At 40.0% G+C, this 19,967-nt stretch overlaps 1 protein-coding gene across 1 annotated transcript in view; it reads right to left on the reverse strand.

Annotated features, from left to right (window-relative positions):
• Positions 1 to 19,967, reverse strand: part of TNKS (tankyrase) — a 143,576-nt gene that overhangs the window by 44,841 nt on the left and 78,768 nt on the right. The window contains exon 6 of the mRNA XM_074589629.1: positions 619 to 713. Coding sequence (XP_074445730.1) covers positions 619 to 713 — 95 coding nt within the window. The remainder of the gene's footprint in view (positions 1 to 618; positions 714 to 19,967) is intronic.

Here is a 19,967-nt window from a genome sequence, read left to right on the forward strand (position 1 = left end):
TATGGCTGAGAACAATGTAAAACACGTATCATTCCAGATTTCTGACTACTGTGCATTTTTTGTTGGTGTCTTACGTAACTACCATCCTTACTGCAAAAATAAAATAGTTTAGCTTTGACTACACCTTGATTTTTGCTGGCAACATCAATCAAGATAGGTCCCTAAGGACCACTAGTAGTGAGCACATGAGTGTTATTGATATTACTTGGAATTACATCCATACATATGCAACAAGCTAATGAGACTATACAGAAATTTTTCAATGCACGTGCTTTTCACTAAGCCCGTGTACCTTCTCCCCATCACCTTCCCTAAAATAATGCTAGAAAACCATGATTGAAAGTGTAGTCTGTGCATGGAAGCAAATAATAAGCTTTAGAAAAAATTTAAAGGTGTAATTGAAGACTTAAAACAAGTGCAATCACAGGTAATATATTATTGAGGCTCTAACAAAAGCCTATTTACGATGAACCACACTCAGATTTTGGAAGCAAACGCCGCATTCTCAGACAACTATTTGACATTATGCTGCAACATGAAACAGAGAAATAATTCCTCATCTTGATGAACACAAAACCACTGCTGCAAATAGATAACAAGTCAATTCATTGTACATACCCTTTATCCTTTGCATGAACATCTGCACCATGCTGAAGCAGAAGTTGGACTATTCGAACTCTGTTGTAGCCTGCTGCTAGGTGTAAAGGAGTGGACTGCAAAGTAAAGCAAAAAAAAGATGAAGAATGAGAGCCGCATAAATTTGAAGTCCTGCACTCCCTGCCATTTAAGTACTCCTCGTTTCTCTTACACATCGGATCAAGATAAGTTAGACTTCTCTTCTCTGATTAGCCAAATTAACAAGTACACAGCACATGCATGCCCTTCCTGTTGTCAAACCAAATAAATGTTCTGTAAGGTGGGGAAGAATCCAGGAATCTCCTCAGGCAATAACAAGTTCATCATTTAAAGTTTAAATAATGGCCCAACTTTGTTTTGTTTGGGTTTCAGGGGTTTTGTTTGATTTGGGCTATTTTTTTTTCCTCAAATACTAGAATTGAAATAATTTTTAAAATTCTAGAATTTATTTTTTAAATTCATAAGCAAATTTATGCAGTTCGGGCTGCATAGTCACAGGTTACAACACTGTTTGTATGTATGCTTGTTGCAACAAGCGCAGAAGAAGCAAACTGCAGAAGAAGAAACCCTGCATTTATCCCATAGCAGGAATATTTGTCTTCAGCTCTGCATCAGACAAGTAGTCATACATGTGCTGTACTGTGCTAGTACACATGGAACTAACTGTAAGCAGTTTGCAGTTTTCTGCAAAACACACCTCTTTAGCAGTAACATACCTTGCTGCATAACAACACAGTAATAATAGCATCTTTCACCGAAACTAATTCAAAAGAATTTTCAAGTTGACAACGGTAATTCCCCTCAAAGTTTATTTTAAAAGCTTTTTATTATCAAGCAAGTTTTGTGTGCTGTCTCAGTCTGAAGGAACTGACTTCTTACACAAATGGGTAACGTTTCCTCCTTCCCAAGGCTGAGAAGCAGAGGATTTTAAAGGGATATTTGTTGTAATTTATTTTGTGGCGCGCAACCAAATAACATGATTTTATTACAGTGAAACCGCATACATAAACCAGCTTGAACACATGGGAAGACTTACGTATCTCACAGTATTAAGCCAAGTACAGATTTACTGTCAGCATTAAAAGATCGTTATACAGTATTACAGGTGAGACATCACATTCTCACTATTATCGAGATTTAAAAAACAAAAATCAAGACAAATGATCTCATCCATGGCAAACAGCAGCAGGTGCTACATACCCATAAATGGTATGGAATTCCAGGAATTAACACATATTTAGTATGGTCATAACTTGGAGTAGTCTGTATTATATTTTACTACAGTCTCAGCACTTTGCTACTTTGCTCCGGAAAGAATAACTACTTTGACACCTACCAAGCGTCCTGTGTACCACAGTGAGGACAGAGCTTGTACTGAGAGACATGACAGCACGGGACATCTCTAACAAAAACATCTGAGTAATTCCGTTTATTTAGGGAAGCAGTTATGCAAGTTTCCTTAAGACCCATCTTCGGAATTGTCTGTACTCGATATAAGGATTTCTAACATTCCTAACCTGAAGATCCCTAAAGCGTCTCCAAAATACAAAATGGCACCACCACCACAACAGGTCAAATCTTTCAAGTATCTGGCCATTCAAATCATTAGGATCTATTATTCTGTTTCAGGAAGTCTTCTACTACTGAATTAACAGTTCAGACTGAACCAAAAGATGTTATATTCTTTTCATACCTGTCCCTATTATAAAATAGCTGGCTTCTGGATATCATAAACAATAATGAAAATGTGGATAAAGATTATGCCACTATTGACATTGGCAGAATACTTTAGTACTGTTTATTCTGACAATTGCCTTGGTCTGGTTACTAAATCCAGTTTTATCAACCGAAGTAATAACCCAGGAAACCTGAGAGGAACTTGAAATTGACTGAGGAAAAGTCAGTGTATTGAAAGGTTTAAACTCCAGAAGTAATTGGAGCAAACACTAAATCTTTGGACCACTGCAGGATCCTTTAACCTCACTACAATTAAACTACATCCCTTCTTGTCTGCATGGTACTTCTAAAACAACGATGGCACTCTTCCAAGATGATGCTTTACTTATATTAAGCATTATTAATAGGGATGTTCTCAATAAATATACATCAACCCTGGAGTCTTGTTCACTGCTTAAAATTAAAACTATTATGATTCGAGTTGGGTCTGTGCATTTTGTATTTCTAAGGTTATTAGACCTGTATTTGCCAAATAACTTCACTAGAGAAGAAACCCAAAACGTTTCAAGCTTATAGTTGCAAGACAAATGATGTCAGTGAAACAAAACAGCGTCATCCCAAATCTTCAGACAACTGATATCCCTGCCTTTCATGAAGGTGAGCTACTCATTCTCCCCGAGCAAGGCCATGTAGACATTACAGTCCCAAGAATGAACACAGAATACCATGTCTTCTCCAACGCACCAGGAGTTAGTTACTCAGCCAGGCGCCTGATGTTTGGTGTGCTTGCCTTCTGATCCACAGCAGCTTCAGGGAAGCCGTGTGCCGTGCTGTGGCTGCCTCTCCAAGGAGGAGGTAAGTGATGCTCCCTGCACCCATCCCTGGAGACGGGGCTGAGATGTTTGCCACTCTGCATGCTTCAACTCTGCAATTGCGAACCATGTAACCTGGAGGACCACGCAGTGCTGGAGACACAGGCAGTCAGAGGGCCAGAGAGGCCACTTGAGTGAGGGGCAAGGACAGCTGAGCACACACAGAGGGTGTGCAGAGGCAGTGATTCTGGAGGGCTGCTCCCCCTGTATTCAGGTCTGGTGTATCAAAACCCACCAGCCAGCGCTGCCACTTGCTTTTTAGGTTGGCTAAAAGGCTCCTAAAAATGCTGCATTTACATATGCTTCAGGAAGGAGAAAGCAGGAAGGCCCTACTTCAATGACTTTTTAAGGACTTATTTTCCTTTCTTGTGAGAAAGAGCATTGATTAATGCTACAGATTTAATAGTTAAAATTACTAATCTGCATTACAAGCTTGTATGCTGATTACAGAAACTAAGTACCTAAAAGATAACGTCATGGTACACAAACCACTCATTATATGGGATTATCAGCCCTAAAAAACAAAACAAAACAAAAAACCCAAGTGAACGATGGAAGTAGAGAGACTGATGTTTAAAATTAATGCACTGTTTATATGGCACTAGAAAAGTAGAAAGCAGCTATCAAAAACAGCAGTATTGTATACTGCACCTGCAAGGTATATTAAAGTAATCACTTAATATTAAGGAAAGAGATTTAATTGAGCTATCAATTAACCCCTCCTCCCATGTCTTGCAATACCTGGCAAGGGACTGACTAACAAGAATCCCTAGAGGGCACTTACCTTCCAAGACTCACATTCACAGTTACCAAGCCAATCACACTGTCTTACTTGCTAGTTTAATTAAAAAAGTGTAACTCCACTTTTATTAAGTAAAGTAGACCCTCATGTGAGATGCTCACATTATTTTAAAGTTTTATGGCAGATGTAATTGAGTCAAAGCAGGTACTGTGCATTTGAAGGAAGATCACTGTACACAAGATGGTGATCACTGTCAACCTGTATACCTACAATTTATACTAACGGAGGTATTTTTGCCTGCAGTCTTTTTGAAAATGTGTTACCTGGGAATATGAGAAATGCATTTTTTAGATTCAAAAAAATGTACAGACAGCAGTTTGATATTATTGAGCCTTAGGTATTTTCACACTGCTTTGTTACCAGCAGCTGATTTGATGATCCCTGTTCAAGGTCAGCCACCTTGGACTTGCTGTCCCCTCTTCACCTGCAATTAAATAAAAGGGGCACTGAGGAATTGCCAGAGCTGCACGTTGATGAGCTGCTGCCGCTTAAATCAGAAAATTGATTTCAACAAATTGTCCACAGGCAACATGTGAGTGCTGGCTCCAAGCACCATCCATTTCCCTTCCGACCTTGCTAAAAAGTCTTCAGCACCTCTTCGATGGCAATGCTGCCGCAGCCTCAGAAGAAAGCTGCGTTTTCATATTCAAATTATGAATCGCCTATTTTATGGGCAACTTTAAACTGAGAGATCTTATGTAAGGATCTTATATCATGCATTATCTGCATGATCAATAACAGCTGCAGGAATTGTTTTAAGAACTAATATTGTCTATTCTTGCTTTCTGCTACTAAAGTCTCTATATAGTGCTATCTGATAACAGTCTTAATCAATGTGTTTCATTCAAGTTCTCATCCTGAAGGCTATTAAAATCAACAAACAACAATCCTCTTGTCACATGCATGATGTCTCATCATACATCTCATTTATGACACTATACAGTAATTTAGAATTATCATCATTTAAGGGAAGGGCATTCTTGCAGTAAAGAGGCAACACCCTGACTTTGAGAGCCAGTTCTGGCCTTGATGTATTACGGCTACTCTCATGTTCAAAAGGTCCCCAACATGGACAGGCACCAGTAAGGGTGGCTCTTATGCAGATAGACAAACAAGTATGATTTCGCAGAAGATATCTAAGGACACTCATATGTTTATTGTTAACTCTTCTACAACACCCTGTTGACAAAGGATGTCAAAAAAAAGGAGGGGGAAGGAGGGTTTTTAAAATGTTTCATGTAGACTTTAATATATGTGACTATTTTACCTTGTCTATAACCATCTTCAGGTTTGGTCAACTTGGAAATTGCAGGTATGCACTAACTTTTGTCAAACAAAATCTTTATTCTAATCAGACCATATTGCCTGTAGAGAGCAGTAGTAATAAAAATAATACCTTAAGCTTTTGTAGTTTGTCTCGCAAGGTCCCTTCAAAACAGTGTTTCACCTTCTCTGAATTAAGGGAAGAGCAGAGAGGCTTCTAATCACAGAAGAGACCTTTGTTTCACAGTTTTGCAAGATGTCCTGACTCTGGGCAAGATGACTATTTGAATCTGGTATACTAAGGAAAAACCTCTGAGCAGGCAAAAAATTCCCTCTTCACTGGATTAGAATTTATGATAGAATCTTTATTCCAATTGCAATAGTCTGTGTCTGCTTGATGCTGCTCTCTTACAGACTTCTCCAAAATGAACAGCATCAATCATGAGTGTACACCAGGAAGACATACTGGATGTGAGTGGAATACCTCCTGTTGCCACTTAATCATTCTGATTAATGGCATAAGAAAACAAGTTGCAACAACATGACAATCTTGAAGACACATTCCTGAACTTTTCCACTATGGAAAGATCAGGCTTTTCCTTTCTGCCCAGATACCAATTTGCATTCCAATTTTATGCAACATGCCCATTTACACCTTCAATCTTAGACTCAGTTGCAAGCTTTCTTGGGAAAATATCTCATTGACATTTGCTTGTATGGCAGGTAGACTGGACATGTCACCATGAACAAAAAAATTGCCTTCTAGAAACACGTATTTCAAACAACTCCAAATAATTATTTCATACGCAAGCTACAATGCTCTTGCACATTAGGTACTACAGAAATAAAGGTCCCAAACCTCAGCTAGAGAACAATGCTCTTAATAGAGCAGGAAAGGAGCTGTGCTTCTGTTCATCAGCCACATGGCTTGTCAACTTCAGCCACCTAAATTGTGCAACTTCCTTGATCATTTTATAGCAGTACCGAGTTATTTAATTTCATGGTCAACAATTGCACTTTAGGGACAAACTCATAAATGCTGCTCCAGGAAAACAAGTTATGTCAGACTGCTGACTGTAGATGAACTAGCTGCAACTAGTTAAAACTCTATAGATAAATAAGCACAGGGATGAAGAACTTAAACTGCTTTTCTTTCGTTAAAAAAACAAACCAACCCAACCACAAAAAACAATTCCTAAGGATAGGGATTAAACAATGTGTAAAGAAGGCATTTCTCACTCCATTGTGTTTCCAGTGCTAATTTTAACTGCTTTAGCTTCAAAATACAGCCAGTAGTACTTAACTGGATTGTTGAACAGGACAGACTTACTATAGTAAAATTCAGAGAAACATCACATCACAAATTTCACATGGGGCTTTCTAACAGCTAATGACAGGGAAAACGAAATGAATGGCTCACCTACTCAGAATCTGCAAGTCACACAGCATCTTAATTTAGAGCTCTAGTATATCAGATGATCTTTTGGGGGGGGTATGGGGGAAGGGGGAGAAGATCCACTGTTTTGACCTGTAAACCAGTGAAGACAAAACCAGCTTGATTTCGCATATAGACTAGTGCTAGGGCAGGGCATTATCAGGCGAAAATGAGGATTACATGAAGAGTAAGAGAAACGTTTGCATTCCTTTTTATTCTGTCCCTTGGCAGAAGGAGAACAAAGAAGAAGTCTGCATTAAAAAGGAATTCTTCCTTGCAGCTGAATACCTTTCAGAAATTTATTCAGGTATCATACCACCTGGGTTGTGGTACAAAGCCCAGATCAGGTCAGATATCAGGGATGGCATACCTCCCCTAGAAGTATTTAGAAATGTGTACCAGCTACAAAGCATTGTTTTGTGATCACAGATTCAAGAAACATTCCTCTCTGTATTCAACTGTGCAGAAACGACACCTGACATGTTATTTGCAAATTAGTGCTGGACACCTCCAGACCAGGCAGATGTTGATAAACTGGAGGAAAATATAAGAATGTGTAATAAAGGTGAAATGGAAAGAAGTAATGAAATGCCTGGAGAGTTAAAAAGCACAGGAAGAACAGAATAAAAATACTGCAAATACGCAGACAGAATAAGCCCTCATTGGGAAATTATTTACTTGTGTGACAGACCAGAACTCTTTTACTCCTAATCTCCATGAGTATTCAAACCTCTTCTTTCTCAGAGGGCCGTAATGTCCAGACTACTGACTACTAAATATTTTTCTAGTAGATCTGACCTTTGAGAGACAATACAAGTTTCTGACTGTACCTCTGAGCTTCGCCATTGTGTGACAAAACATCAGTTCTAGACATATATGGTGACCCTGCTGCACTGCAAGTTGTGCTAAGTGTTGACAAATAAGGGGCAGGAGACTTATGAGAGAAGAGCTTTTTAAATCACAGAGATGCCTGGGGTAGAGAAGGGCAGAAAAGATGACAAGCATCATCTTGCACACGGGTAGACAAAGAAATAACCAGAGTTTCTCTGTCTCTTAGAGGTTAAAAGAAGGAAGAACAGGAAATGAGTGATTTCACTTTTCTGCTCAGGAGCTCCTCCTGCTAGCATAGAAACAGCAGCACCACAGAGAAGGCAGGTTAAGTGGAGGCAAACAAGATATGCCCAAAAGCAGAAGAGGGTAAAGGGCAAAGATATCTTTCCTGACAGGAGAGAAAACATGCAAGTACTGCAGGAGCACACAACAAAAGAAAGTTTCATCTGCAGAGGAAGGCTTAAGACAGACGTTTGAAGATGACCATGTAAAAGCCTTATTAAATCCCAGAAGAAAAAACACAGTCTCCCTGCCCAGCAGGTTTCTCCAGAAAATGACACCTGACTTTCAAAATTATGGAGATTATTGTCTTTTGACACCAGAAGGCAAATCCTTAATCCATGTAGATACCTCTGAAAGCTATTCTCTTAACAATAGCTATATAAGAAAGAAAATAACTCAAATTGATTACTTCAGAGAAAAGGAAACAAAGTCAAACCTGAAAAAACATTGTTACTTGGCAGAAAAAAGGGCTAAAAGAAAAGCCAGAAGAAAAAGAGATACTGTGAGACAGAAGGCAGCAATCATGTTTGGAATGAACTTCAAAGGCAGAGATCAATGTGATCCACAAGAAAAAGCAGGTATGGCAAAGGGATAAAAGGAATCTCGGCTTCCCAAATATGAATTAGGAAGCTTAATTCCCTAACAACTCCATATTAAGTTGCTGCCATTACTTTTAGAGACTGACCTAGAAGACCAAGAGGGAAATGGTAAAGGGCTGGGAGAGATATCTAAATATTTATATGGGAACAGCACCTTGACCTCCGATCTTAGGATTTCACAAAAAGCAGGTACCATAAATGAGGCACTAGTAATCCTTAATCTCTTTCTAAACAAGAATTAAAATGCAACACCTCCTTACACCCCCCACTCCTGAAACTCTTATGCATTTGCATGTATCTTAACCTATCACCCATTTGGTAAAACAGTTCCACAGAGGATGTGTCAGAAAAGCTGAAACATATCTCACAAACCTGTAGTATTCTCAGAAAACTGTTCCTTACAAGAATCTCTTCAATTTCTACAGGCAAATCATGAAGGTTTGGCTGGGGATGGAACTGCAATATGAAAAGAAATTCTGGAGCTTCGACCATGAAGCAGCATTTGCAGTTTTCCCACATTCAGAAGCACAGAAAAGATCTCTAGCAGCACTCAACGACACGGGGAGACGGAATTTGAGATGGATTATCAGAGAAGTAGAGAAGTATACACTGCTTCTTTGGTGATAGATGATGGCAGCTGAGGGAATAGTGGCTTGCTGAGCTACATAAAGATGAAATGACAGTAAAGACCCACTCTCTTCTCCTAAGAGAATGCTGCTAATGTTATTTAACACTAAAAGGAGATAGATACTGCCTTGAAAGATATGGCAAAACACTACACAGGAATTACTTACAGTATAATTGTGTCCAGGATGGCCATTTTTGTTGCTTCATCACCTGGAATCTGTCAGAAATGCAAGTCAAAAATGGACAAGTCTGATCTGGGCACTGAAGTACAACTGGCTCTTGCTGAGGCAAAGGCAGGAAGAAGAAACTGCCCCTGCAATCTTATTAACTACAGTTATTCAAACCTCTAGTATTCCAAGGAGCATCTGGAAACACCTGCCAGCTAGGGAACAAACTTCAGGGCTGGTGGACCGAGCACACGGGCATGCAAGATTCTCTTCTGTCAACAACTGGAAATTGTATTTGTTAAGTCACACGCTGGAAGCTGTGATTCCAAGTTTAGTGCATGGGGAAGAACAGATGCTACTGATGCTGGTCTGAGCAATGGGGCATGGATAGACAAGTTTCTGCAGAGTTTTTGAAAGCATCATAGTGCCAGCCAGCACAGTCCGCAGCCTAAGTCTCAACCTGTCAAATCTTGTCAAATTGCAAGTTGCAAATGCTTATGACTCCAGGAAAGCAGGATGAGACAACTTTCTCCCCTCTTCCAAGACAAATGCATACATTTTTATCTGTTCTGTGAGTCAGTGTCCAAAGCTACAGAATTCTGTTCTTTAATTATTTGCTCAGGCTGCTGTTCCTTCGTTTTAATGAAATATTTAGGTGTTGCTCTGGCAGCACAAACAAGTGCTAATGAGAGGCTCCTCTCCAAAGAGCCATGCCAGATGCCTGGGGAAGGCCTACATACGACATTAAAACAATCTGAAGAGGATGCACGCTGCAACACCAGAGAACCAAAACTCTGCTATTTTTTGCTGTTTCAGTCTCCTCTTTTTCCACTTGCTATCAAAATCTTTTTTCTATCAGTTAACTATCAATCTTTTATTTCCTTTTCTTTTTGTATCTCTTATTATTTTTACCACTTCTCCAATTCTGTCTCTAAATATTTACTTTGCTTCTCCTCCTTCCCCTTCCGACTAGAAACTTGCCAGGTTTCAGTTCATAAGATTTTCACATTATTAAGAAAGAAGAAAAGCTTCTCAAAATATATTAATTTGACTGTTCCCTCTGCTAACATGACAATCAAACCAGCACTTCACTATGTTATTGAACCTAGGGTCAGAATGAACTCTGTTAAGAACACTTGCAAATTGATTGCATTTCAGCTCCAGTGCTCAGTGTGAAATAAATATTTATGCCTTATATTTTGGCATGAAATTAAAACACGAGATCTAAAATCATTCACAAAATTAAACGTACAAAATGCTCCTTTTGCATTACAGTGATAATTTGCAAATTTCAGAATTTAATGCCTTTATAATCCAGTCAAATAGGCTTCCCTGTTCCTTTGAAGAGGAGCCTTGCAAAATACAAGAAAAAAGGCAGTGAATTTATCTTGCGCTTCTTTTTAGTATGTTTCAAAATTGAAAAGTTATGGTTATTAGAATATGAATATTCTAAATAATTTCATCCGTAAGAAATAAGTCTCTTTTATAAGTACAAGTGTATTATATTACTTTAAAAAGACTAATCAAATAACCTTAATTTTCTTGTTCATCAATGACACATCCATCATCAATTACAATGCCCTATTTTGGCATTTTCCTCCCTTTTTATTATTCATCTGCTGCCTGCTCAGTCAACTTCAACAACAGTTTTAGAAATGGTTATGAAAATACACCTCTCTTTGCACATAAGTATTTGTAGTTCTTTTCATTTAGAACTAAACTGATCACTCTAAGTTACCCATATTACCTATGAAGTCAATGATGGGGTTGTATTAGCAAGTGATAACTGATGCGCTCAGAGAAGTCAGAGAGGCAGCAACGGCAGAAAACAGAAGGGCTTTGGGTAATTTAACAGCTGGGTTAGTATCCGTGATTGTTTAACAGAGAAGTTGGCTAGGGAGGCTGCAGGAGTAAATGCAACTACTGAGCTGGTACCAAGTAACAAGTGACGCCTGGTGCAAAACTTTGCAGTAGAAGTTGCTTTTTAACAGTGACTGTAACATGCTTAGATTCAACTTACCTGCGGGGGAAACGCTTGCTAAAATAATCCAACATGACTGTGCTAGCCTTCAGAAAGTGGAGCTATGCAAAAAATTGGGAAGTTTTTTTAACAATAAGCTAAAAGTGGTATCTAAGAGAATTAAGTCCTTGAAGACAGCATAAAGACTCCTAATGGAGACAATACTGGAACTGCTGTGCTAACGCATGCCTTCTATTAGGAAGGGCTTGATAAAGTGGAAGAAGCCAGTGTGACTAACAGCGAACTAAAAGAGATTACTAGACTTAAGAAGGCATCATTCAAAAAGCTGAATTTACAAGCTGAAGAAAATCACAAGGATCATAAACTCCAGCAGATTAAAGGTAAAAATACAATCAGACAGGCAAAACCAGTTTGAGCAGTAACTAGTGAAAGGAATTCAAATCAGCCATAAATCCTTCTTCCAACCCACCAAGAATACAAAATCCACCAGACAGTCCAGTAGGGCAAGGTGATGCTAGGGCAAGAAATGGAGCTGTTGCAGGTGAGAAATCATTGAGGAGGAACTAAAGGAACTCTTTGCACGGTACACAGCTTAGAAGAAACAAGTCATTCTTGTACCAGGACCCTGGTGAGCGGGCATGTTCTCTTGACAGTAGACGGATAAGAGCATAATGCAAAAAGCCGTCCCCTGTGTGAAGCTAATCATCAAAGGGAAACAGTTCAGGTATAAAAAACCCCCACACCTTTAATACATTTGAAGGTTTCCTGAGGAGCACATTGATTAAGACCTAACTAATGAGATTTCCTGATTTTTAGATAACAATACAGAGAGAATGATTACAGAGCAAACAATTTCTTTCCTGTCCTTCAAGTGCACATTTTCTAATTGTGGACATGATAGACTACACTTCAAATAATTTCTGAAGAAAATTAAAACAGGTGAAGGGATACTCACTGAAATTTTTTTTGGAAAATATTTAAGATCCCATAACAGAAAACTTAGAGCAGGTAGATCAGTTTCACATTTTATTCAAAATGTATAATCTTTGGCTATAGAGAGTGTTAAGTGACACCAGGGATAGAAATTAAGCCAAGTTATCTGTACCGTACGAAGTCAGGGGAGGGATTCTTGTGTTATCCACTTTGACCATGCTTGGCTGATGAAGTAAGATGGGATCACAGCATAAGAAAGAGCATAACTCGTCACTATTTCTGACATGAATCCTTTGAACTATCTTTTTAAATAAACAAAATGGTATTTTAAAGGTAAAATACAGTTATGGCCGTTTTTAAATGTTCTTTTTGTGTGTACTGCATTGTGCACTTCTGCCCCAGGCACATCATGAACATTATGGCATTTGCTTTGTAACCTTTTTGTAATATTGGAAATGTCACCTTTTTCACAGTGCTCCATTACCTAAATGCAGGAAGGACCCTTAATTTTGAGTGCAGACTTTGATTTAAAATATTTAACTCAATTACAGAGAAGTACAGCTATAGCTGAAAAGAGTACAAAAATGTCTGCATCTGATCTACAGTACTTATTTTCACCACTGAGGCACATATTCACTAAGGAAGAGTTGCTTAGAAGGACTTTCTTCTTCCCTCCGTCAGTCCTCCTAGTTATAGCATACACAGCAGTAGGCTCTAAAGTTGTGAAGCCCTCCATCCAAATCAAAGCTGAGGGTATGGACCATACAAATATATTCCTGTGGGGCACCAAGGTATCACAGAATAACTGAGGCTGGACCCAGCTGCCCCTTTTCACTTCATTTACTCAGGAACTGTGAATGACTTCGTAGCTGGGTTGGGATAAGAGCATATATAGGTCAGTTGTCACAGAGCAGCTGGCATCTGATGACATGTTCTCCCATGACTGTATACATGCCTGTACCCAATATGGGTCACTGGTGAGGCTGCAGAAGCAGCACAAACAATTATTGCACTTGCAGAATGCAGCCGGCACTGACCACAGTAAAGACGGATCTTAAATCACAAATTTTTGAAACAAGCTTTCAGAATAACATTTTTGTTTTAAATAGAAATAGACGTGCTCTCCATCCTCCCTCAGTCCCCAGAAAACTAGCTTGCAGAAATAGGGCAGTGCTGGCTCACTTCTTCCCCTAGGCAAGCACATTACCTAGCTATATCTTTTGAGATATACACATACGCATATATAAGTACACATAGCTAGGTATATATGACAGTGTATAGGAATATATATGTGGGTATATATAGGTATATATACACCTATATACTTTTAAATTTATTTATATCTATGTATGTACACACATTCAAACCACTAGATGTACCTTTGATACACATGCATTCCATAAAACACATTCAAGATCGGTGTCAACAAAGACTACAGTGTTTAGAAGTCACCAGTCACGGCCAACTTTATGCTAGCAAACATTAGCTGACAGGGTACATTGTTACCGCTTCTTTTGATAACTACAGTTCCAAAAAGCTGTAATCATGCATCATGAAACTTCTGGATAATCTTTGCAGGACCACAAACGAAGAGCCCCAAATCTGCACATTTCTAACCCACAAAAGTGGTTTTATAGTACTTCATCAAAGCCACACTGACACTTTATGCCAGTAAGCAGCAAGTGAGCAGATTCAGTAAGGGCTTGTCTACCCAGTTATTCTGGAATAACCGGTTTGGATTTACTCCATGTGGAGCTGTCTTTTTTTCTGAAATAAAATGAGATTCTCTAGTTAAAAATTTTTTAATATATTTTAAAAATTTTGTATTTTATTAGACTAATAAAGGAGAAACCTTGTTCTGAACCAACAATATACAGAGTCAACTACTAATCTGGTTTCAATGTATGATTCCTTTGCTCCTCTCCTCCACACAAGTTATTTTTTGTTGCAGATAAGCCTTGAGACTAGAGACTTTTGATATATCTATAAACACCACAAACAATGTATACCAGCAGAAAAAGCTCACAAAATCTTGGGGAAGATAAGATGTACGTTGTGACACTAAATAATATTACATGTGACAAAAAAATACACATATGCGTAGAATACACACGAAGATTCAGACATACCCTTGGGGTATGACAAAAATGCCTTGCATCAAGTATGTGCTCACAAGTCTTTTGCTCAAATATGCACTTTTGTTTGTAGAAAAGTGTGTATTCTCACAACATTTAAACAACACTTTTTATTATATGTGAAATAACTGCTTTCAAAAGATGTTCCATACTCATCTGCGTATGATCTGTACACCACAGATGTGGTATTAGTTAGGTTTATCTGGTATTAGTTTTCATTTTTATTACTGCAGCACAAGAAAAACGCACACTATTGTAAAGGTTTGTAGTGTCACCAGCACACAATTTGTTCACAAGTCTTGCAATGCATAGCATTTTTCTTCAACACCCAGCCCCTAGAGCAGAGAATCTCAACCTCTGCTGAAGTCTGTAGGTTTAATAACTGTAAAGAAAAAGCTTGTGAAAACATGGATCGATTGTTCCATATAGACTCAGAAATTGGAAGGCATACCAATTTTCTTTTGAACTGCAGGATTTTTCATTAAAATGGTTGAGAACAACCAGAATTCTGGAACAAGGGCTGGCAAATCCACTTACCAGCAGCAAATTGGAGACTCCCTGGTAAGAGGAGACATAACTCAACTGATCTTGTTAGAATTCAATTTCTATTTATCAGCCCTTTGTTTACAGGCTGATCAAGCTAGATGCACATAGAGAGAAGGAAGCAGAGGAGGCAAGAGAAGGAACACGCATCCCCATCCAAGAGAATGTTACTTGGTATCAGAAGTGTCCCACACCAGGAGCTGAGGGGCATTCCGTCCTCTCCACAAGACACACACACACAAGATCTTGTACAGGTGTTGCTTCAGGTCAAGGATGCTCATACTCGGCACTGCATTGTAGACCTTCTCAGAGTTGGATTTCTTACATCTGTACCCTGCATCCATGAAACTGAATGATGCCATGCACAAGAAAAATTAATGCCTGTATGGCAGGAAGGAATGGGATGAAGAAAACAGGATGAAGAAACAGCCTCAAAATCAAGAGGCAAGTCCATCTCCCTCCTATGACTCACAAAGCTTACTGCAAAGGCCTGCTACTTGTGCTCTAGATCCAGGGTTGTCTACATCTGGTTTGGAAAGGCATAACAACAGAGGCATGGGAGAGGCATAACACCACGTATTAAGGACTGGTACTGGGAGATCTTAAGGACTGAAAACTAGGAATAAACAAAGAAAGGGGCATTAAGGGCCAGAAGACTACAGTGAAATAAAATGAAGTAGGATCGCATGCATGCTAGAAATGGCTTTTTAATAAATAACTGCCTATTATTTTTTTTCTATGGGATTACTGCTTTATCCACAGTGCTGGATGATCCCGCACTGGGAAAGCGCATTGTGTGCAGGCTCCCTGGTTCACTCGTTCGAGAAATTTCTACATTTCTAGTTTCTAAGGAACAAGGCAGGGAGGGAAGGTGCAGGAAGAAAAACAATGTAGCTGTGGAGGAATTGCATTCTCTGCTGCCTTCTGGTAGCAATTCCTGCCTCACATTGAACAAATGCCTGAGACCAAGCTGTTCATTGGTAATGCCGTGGTATTTGCTGTTTTTCACATAGTTCATACAATATGTAAATACAAAACACAGCTGCTACAGATCAATGGAAAAGATGCTTTCAAAACATGAGGCATGTATTTTATTTTACAGAAACATAATTGTCCTGTGCTCCAAAGCGCTCAAAATCTCAGATACTTGCTTTACTTCAAAAGAGATGAACCTTGAGAAAAGAAGCAAAACAAACTGGTTTTTGAGTAGCTCCTGACCAGAGGAGCTGGGTTCCCTCGCAGGAAGAGAAGGTTTTATTCAACTGACACCTGAGTATTTTAGTGCCAGCATGATTTGAGCATGTGTAATGTAGTACAGCAGCAGGATATTATATACCAGCAAAAACCCAACTTCAAAACAAAAATCCAACCTCCCATTGCTAATAGCTACCATATCAGCTGGATGCAGTTCACTTTGGAAAGCTGTCAAGAAGTTCAGCTGTCAAGAAGTTCCAATTCACCCAAGAGTACTCAGGGAGCTGGCGGGAGAGCTCACCAAGCCTCTCTCCATCATTTATCAACAGTCTTGGTCAACAGGGGAGGTACCAGATGACTGGAGGGTGGCTAATGCGACGCCCATCTACAAGAAGGGTCAGAAGGAGGATCCGGGGAACTACGGGCCTGTCAGCCTGACCTCGGTACCAGGAAAGATCATGGAGAGGATCATCTTGAGTGAGCTCTCACGGCAAGTGCAGGGCAGCCAAAGGATCAGGGCCAGCCAGCATGGGTTTAGGAAAGGGAGGTCCTGCTTAACCAACCCGATCTCTTTCTATGACCACGTGACTCGCCTTCTGGATGTGGGGAAGGCTGTGGACGTTGTCTATCTGGACTTTGACACCATCCCCCACAGCATTCTCCTGGAGAAGCTGGTGAATCATGGCATAGACAAGTGTACTCTTCGCTGGGTTAAAAACTGGCTGGATGGCCGTGCCCAGAGAGTTGTGATTAATGGGGTGAAATCCTCTTGGCGGCCGGTCACCAGTAGTGTCCCTCAGGGCTCAGTTTTGGGGCCGGTTTTGTTTAATATCTTTATCGATGATCTGGATGAGGGGATTGAGTGCACCCTCAGTAAGTTTGCAGATGACACCAAACTAGGTGGGAGTATTGATCTCCTTGAGGGTAGGAAGGCTCTACAGAGGGACCTGGACAAGCTGGATCGATGGGCCACGGCCAACTGTATGAGGTTTAACAAGGCCAAGTGCCAGGTCCTGCATTTTGGTCACAACAACCCCAAGCAACGCTACAGGCTTGGGGAAGAGTGGCTGGAAAGCTGCCCGGCAGAAAAGGACCTGGGGGTGCTGGTGAACGGCCAGCTCAACATGAGCCAGCAGTGTGCCCAGGTGGCCAAGAAGGCCAACAGCATTCTGGCTTGTATCAGGAATAGCGTGGCCAGCAGGAGTAGGGAAGTGATCGTGCCTCTGTACTCGGCACTGGTGAGGCCTCACCTCGAGTACTGTGTTCAGTTCTGGGCCCCGCTGTACAAGAGGGACATTGAGGTGCTGGAGCGGGTCCAGAGGAGAGCTACCAGGCTGGTGAGGGGTCTGGAGACCAAGTCATATGAGGAGAGGCTGAGGGAGCTGGGCATGTTTAGCTTGGAGAAGAGGAGGCTGAAGGGAGACCTCATTGCCCTCTACAACTACCTGAAAGCAGGTTGTAGAGAGGTGGGTGTTGGCCTCTTCTCCCAGGTGAATAATGACAGGACCAGAGGAAATGGTCTGAAGCTGCGGCAGGGGAGATTTAGGTTAGATATTAGGAAGAATTACTTTACTGAAAGAGTGGTCAGGCACTGGAACAGCCTGCCCAGGGAGGTGGTTGAGTCACCATCCCTAGAGGTGTTTAAGAAACGTCTAGATGTGGCACTTCAGGGCATACTCTAGTGGCAGAGACTGTAGGTTGTTTGGTTGGACTCGATGATCTCAAAGGTCCTTTCCAACCATGAAGATTCTATGATTCTATAAGAAGTGATGTGGGAAGTCTGCCTTGTAGAGAAGAGTCCTCATCTGAATTGTTAAACCAGTGCTTCCTTATTAGCTCAGATACTACTTTATTTTAAAAATGGAGGCAACATCAATTTCTTCCTGAAACACCTTTCAAGTGTCAACAATGGCTTTCTAAAGGAAATGAGAGGGCTAAGAGATGGCTTCAACTCAACATGCAAGCATCATACATTCTATTTTAAGCCTGTCTGTTGCCACTAACTACTGGATTAGTTAAGCTGTGACTGTTGTTACAAGTCAGAAATCCAGCAAAATAATACAGCTTTAGCTTCCTGTAGCAGGTAGGAACCTGTTGTTTTAAAATAGTCAAAAACATTTTTTGACAATTCACCCACAACTGAGTCTTGAAAAAGATACCTGCAGAGGAAAAAAATATTTAAGCGAAAATAACAGCGGTTGTAAAGCAGGTCTCCAGAGCCCACACACGTTTATGTAGACAGACTTGTAAATGGGTGGCTTGGCTTTTTAACAGTGTGAAAGTTCAGTACCGTCTGTTAATTTCCATACTGTAGCATGTCTTCTAGAAGTCATTACTTCTATAGATTACATAGAGACTAAACAGCTTGGCAGAGCTCAGAGCCTGGACACAGTGAAGTTTCAGACCCATCAGAAATACGCAGGTTCCCACGAGCATTTTGTCTAAGTTCTGTTTTGACAGAGCAAATACTTTGTGAAGCAATCTAAACAGAAGTGGTATAACACACAAATTTTATGTTACATACAATACTGCATCCTAACAATTCTGTGATTTCTCAGTCTCTGGTTTGAAAAAAAAAAAATCAAAGCAAGATTAAAAGGCATGAAAAATGACTATTATATTTCAGCTCAGGTATTGCTTTTTAAAAAGCAAGCAAATGGGACAGTTTCAAAACAAACAGTTCTTTTGAAATCTTACCCTTGCATAACACTAACTTGCATACGCTGTACTGCACAGCTCTGTACTTGTGCACTATTACTTGTGCCCTCATATACATTCAACAGGCACATAAACCAATACTTCCTCAAAAATCAACCATTATGTAGTTGAATGAAATAGTTGTTTCTCTGAGATATTACTGTTGATTTTCCTTGGTCATCAAAACAAAACCTCAGAAATTACATAGATCCTTGGTATGCAGGAATGCTTTTCCTGATGTATAAATTTTTTTTTAGTTTGCATACAGACACCTTCATTTTTCACTCCAGAAAATAATTGCAAGAGTAGTAACAGAGAACAAATTCCCTCTTCAGGCAACAGCTGAAGAGCTTCAGTAATGTGAACATTTCTACAATGCTCACGTAATCTATCTAAACTGTGACTTGGAGGGGAAGAAGCAAGTTCAGTTTTCACTCCTATTCAGTTTTTGATCTCTATGCTAAATAAACAGATGGAGTGATAGTTATCAGCACCAGCTGTAACTGTGTTACCAGCACGGACTCCTGTCCAGTAGGAATCGGACTCTGGCTATCGGTACTTTTCGAAAAGCCTGCAAGCAGCACACAGAACACAGTAAGTCTTTATTATTTCCAACCCAAGCTGGTTTCAAACCAGTAAGCTACCATTAGAGTTTTCCATCCCTTTTATATGTTCTGTGAAGCACACCCTCACAGCAGATGTGGTGTTTGGGAAATCCAGGAACTCCAGAAGTTAGAACGCATGGGACACAAGAGATCCCCAGGAAAAAAAAAAAAAAAGAAATGTTGAAGTGCATATAGCAATGAAATAAGCAATACTGTGATTAACAATATCCTGACTATTCTGCTATTCAGATCTAGTGCAATGGGTGTTAGATGACAACTTCTGGAAACTCACAACCCAAAATATGAAAAAACCCAACACTCTACCATCCCCTGCTATATGGAAAAAATAATTACCCCTCCAGTACTGGGACTCAATTTACTTTTCTACCTACCAAGCTAAATGTTTCCCTTATGAGAGTAATGCTGGGCATCTCAGAAACATGCAAAGCCGAGGAAATGCACAAACTGGAGAAGCATGTGCACAAGAATTTGTGGCTATGTCTGTATTGCAGAGTACACGTGATGCTGAGAACCTCAGGCCACTCCGCAGAGTCTGCACTTCCTTGCCCTGACAGCTGCATTAAGTCTGTGGCCTTATGCTGTGATAAGTTTGAGGCTTGAAAACTCAAGGGATCTGGAAAAAATAACTATGAAAAGCATCAGGGAATGCAAAAACCGACTTCCAAAA

This window comes from Larus michahellis, chromosome 5 (genome assembly GCF_964199755.1).
Source record: "Larus michahellis chromosome 5, bLarMic1.1, whole genome shotgun sequence".
NCBI lineage: Eukaryota > Metazoa > Chordata > Aves > Charadriiformes > Laridae > Larus > Larus michahellis.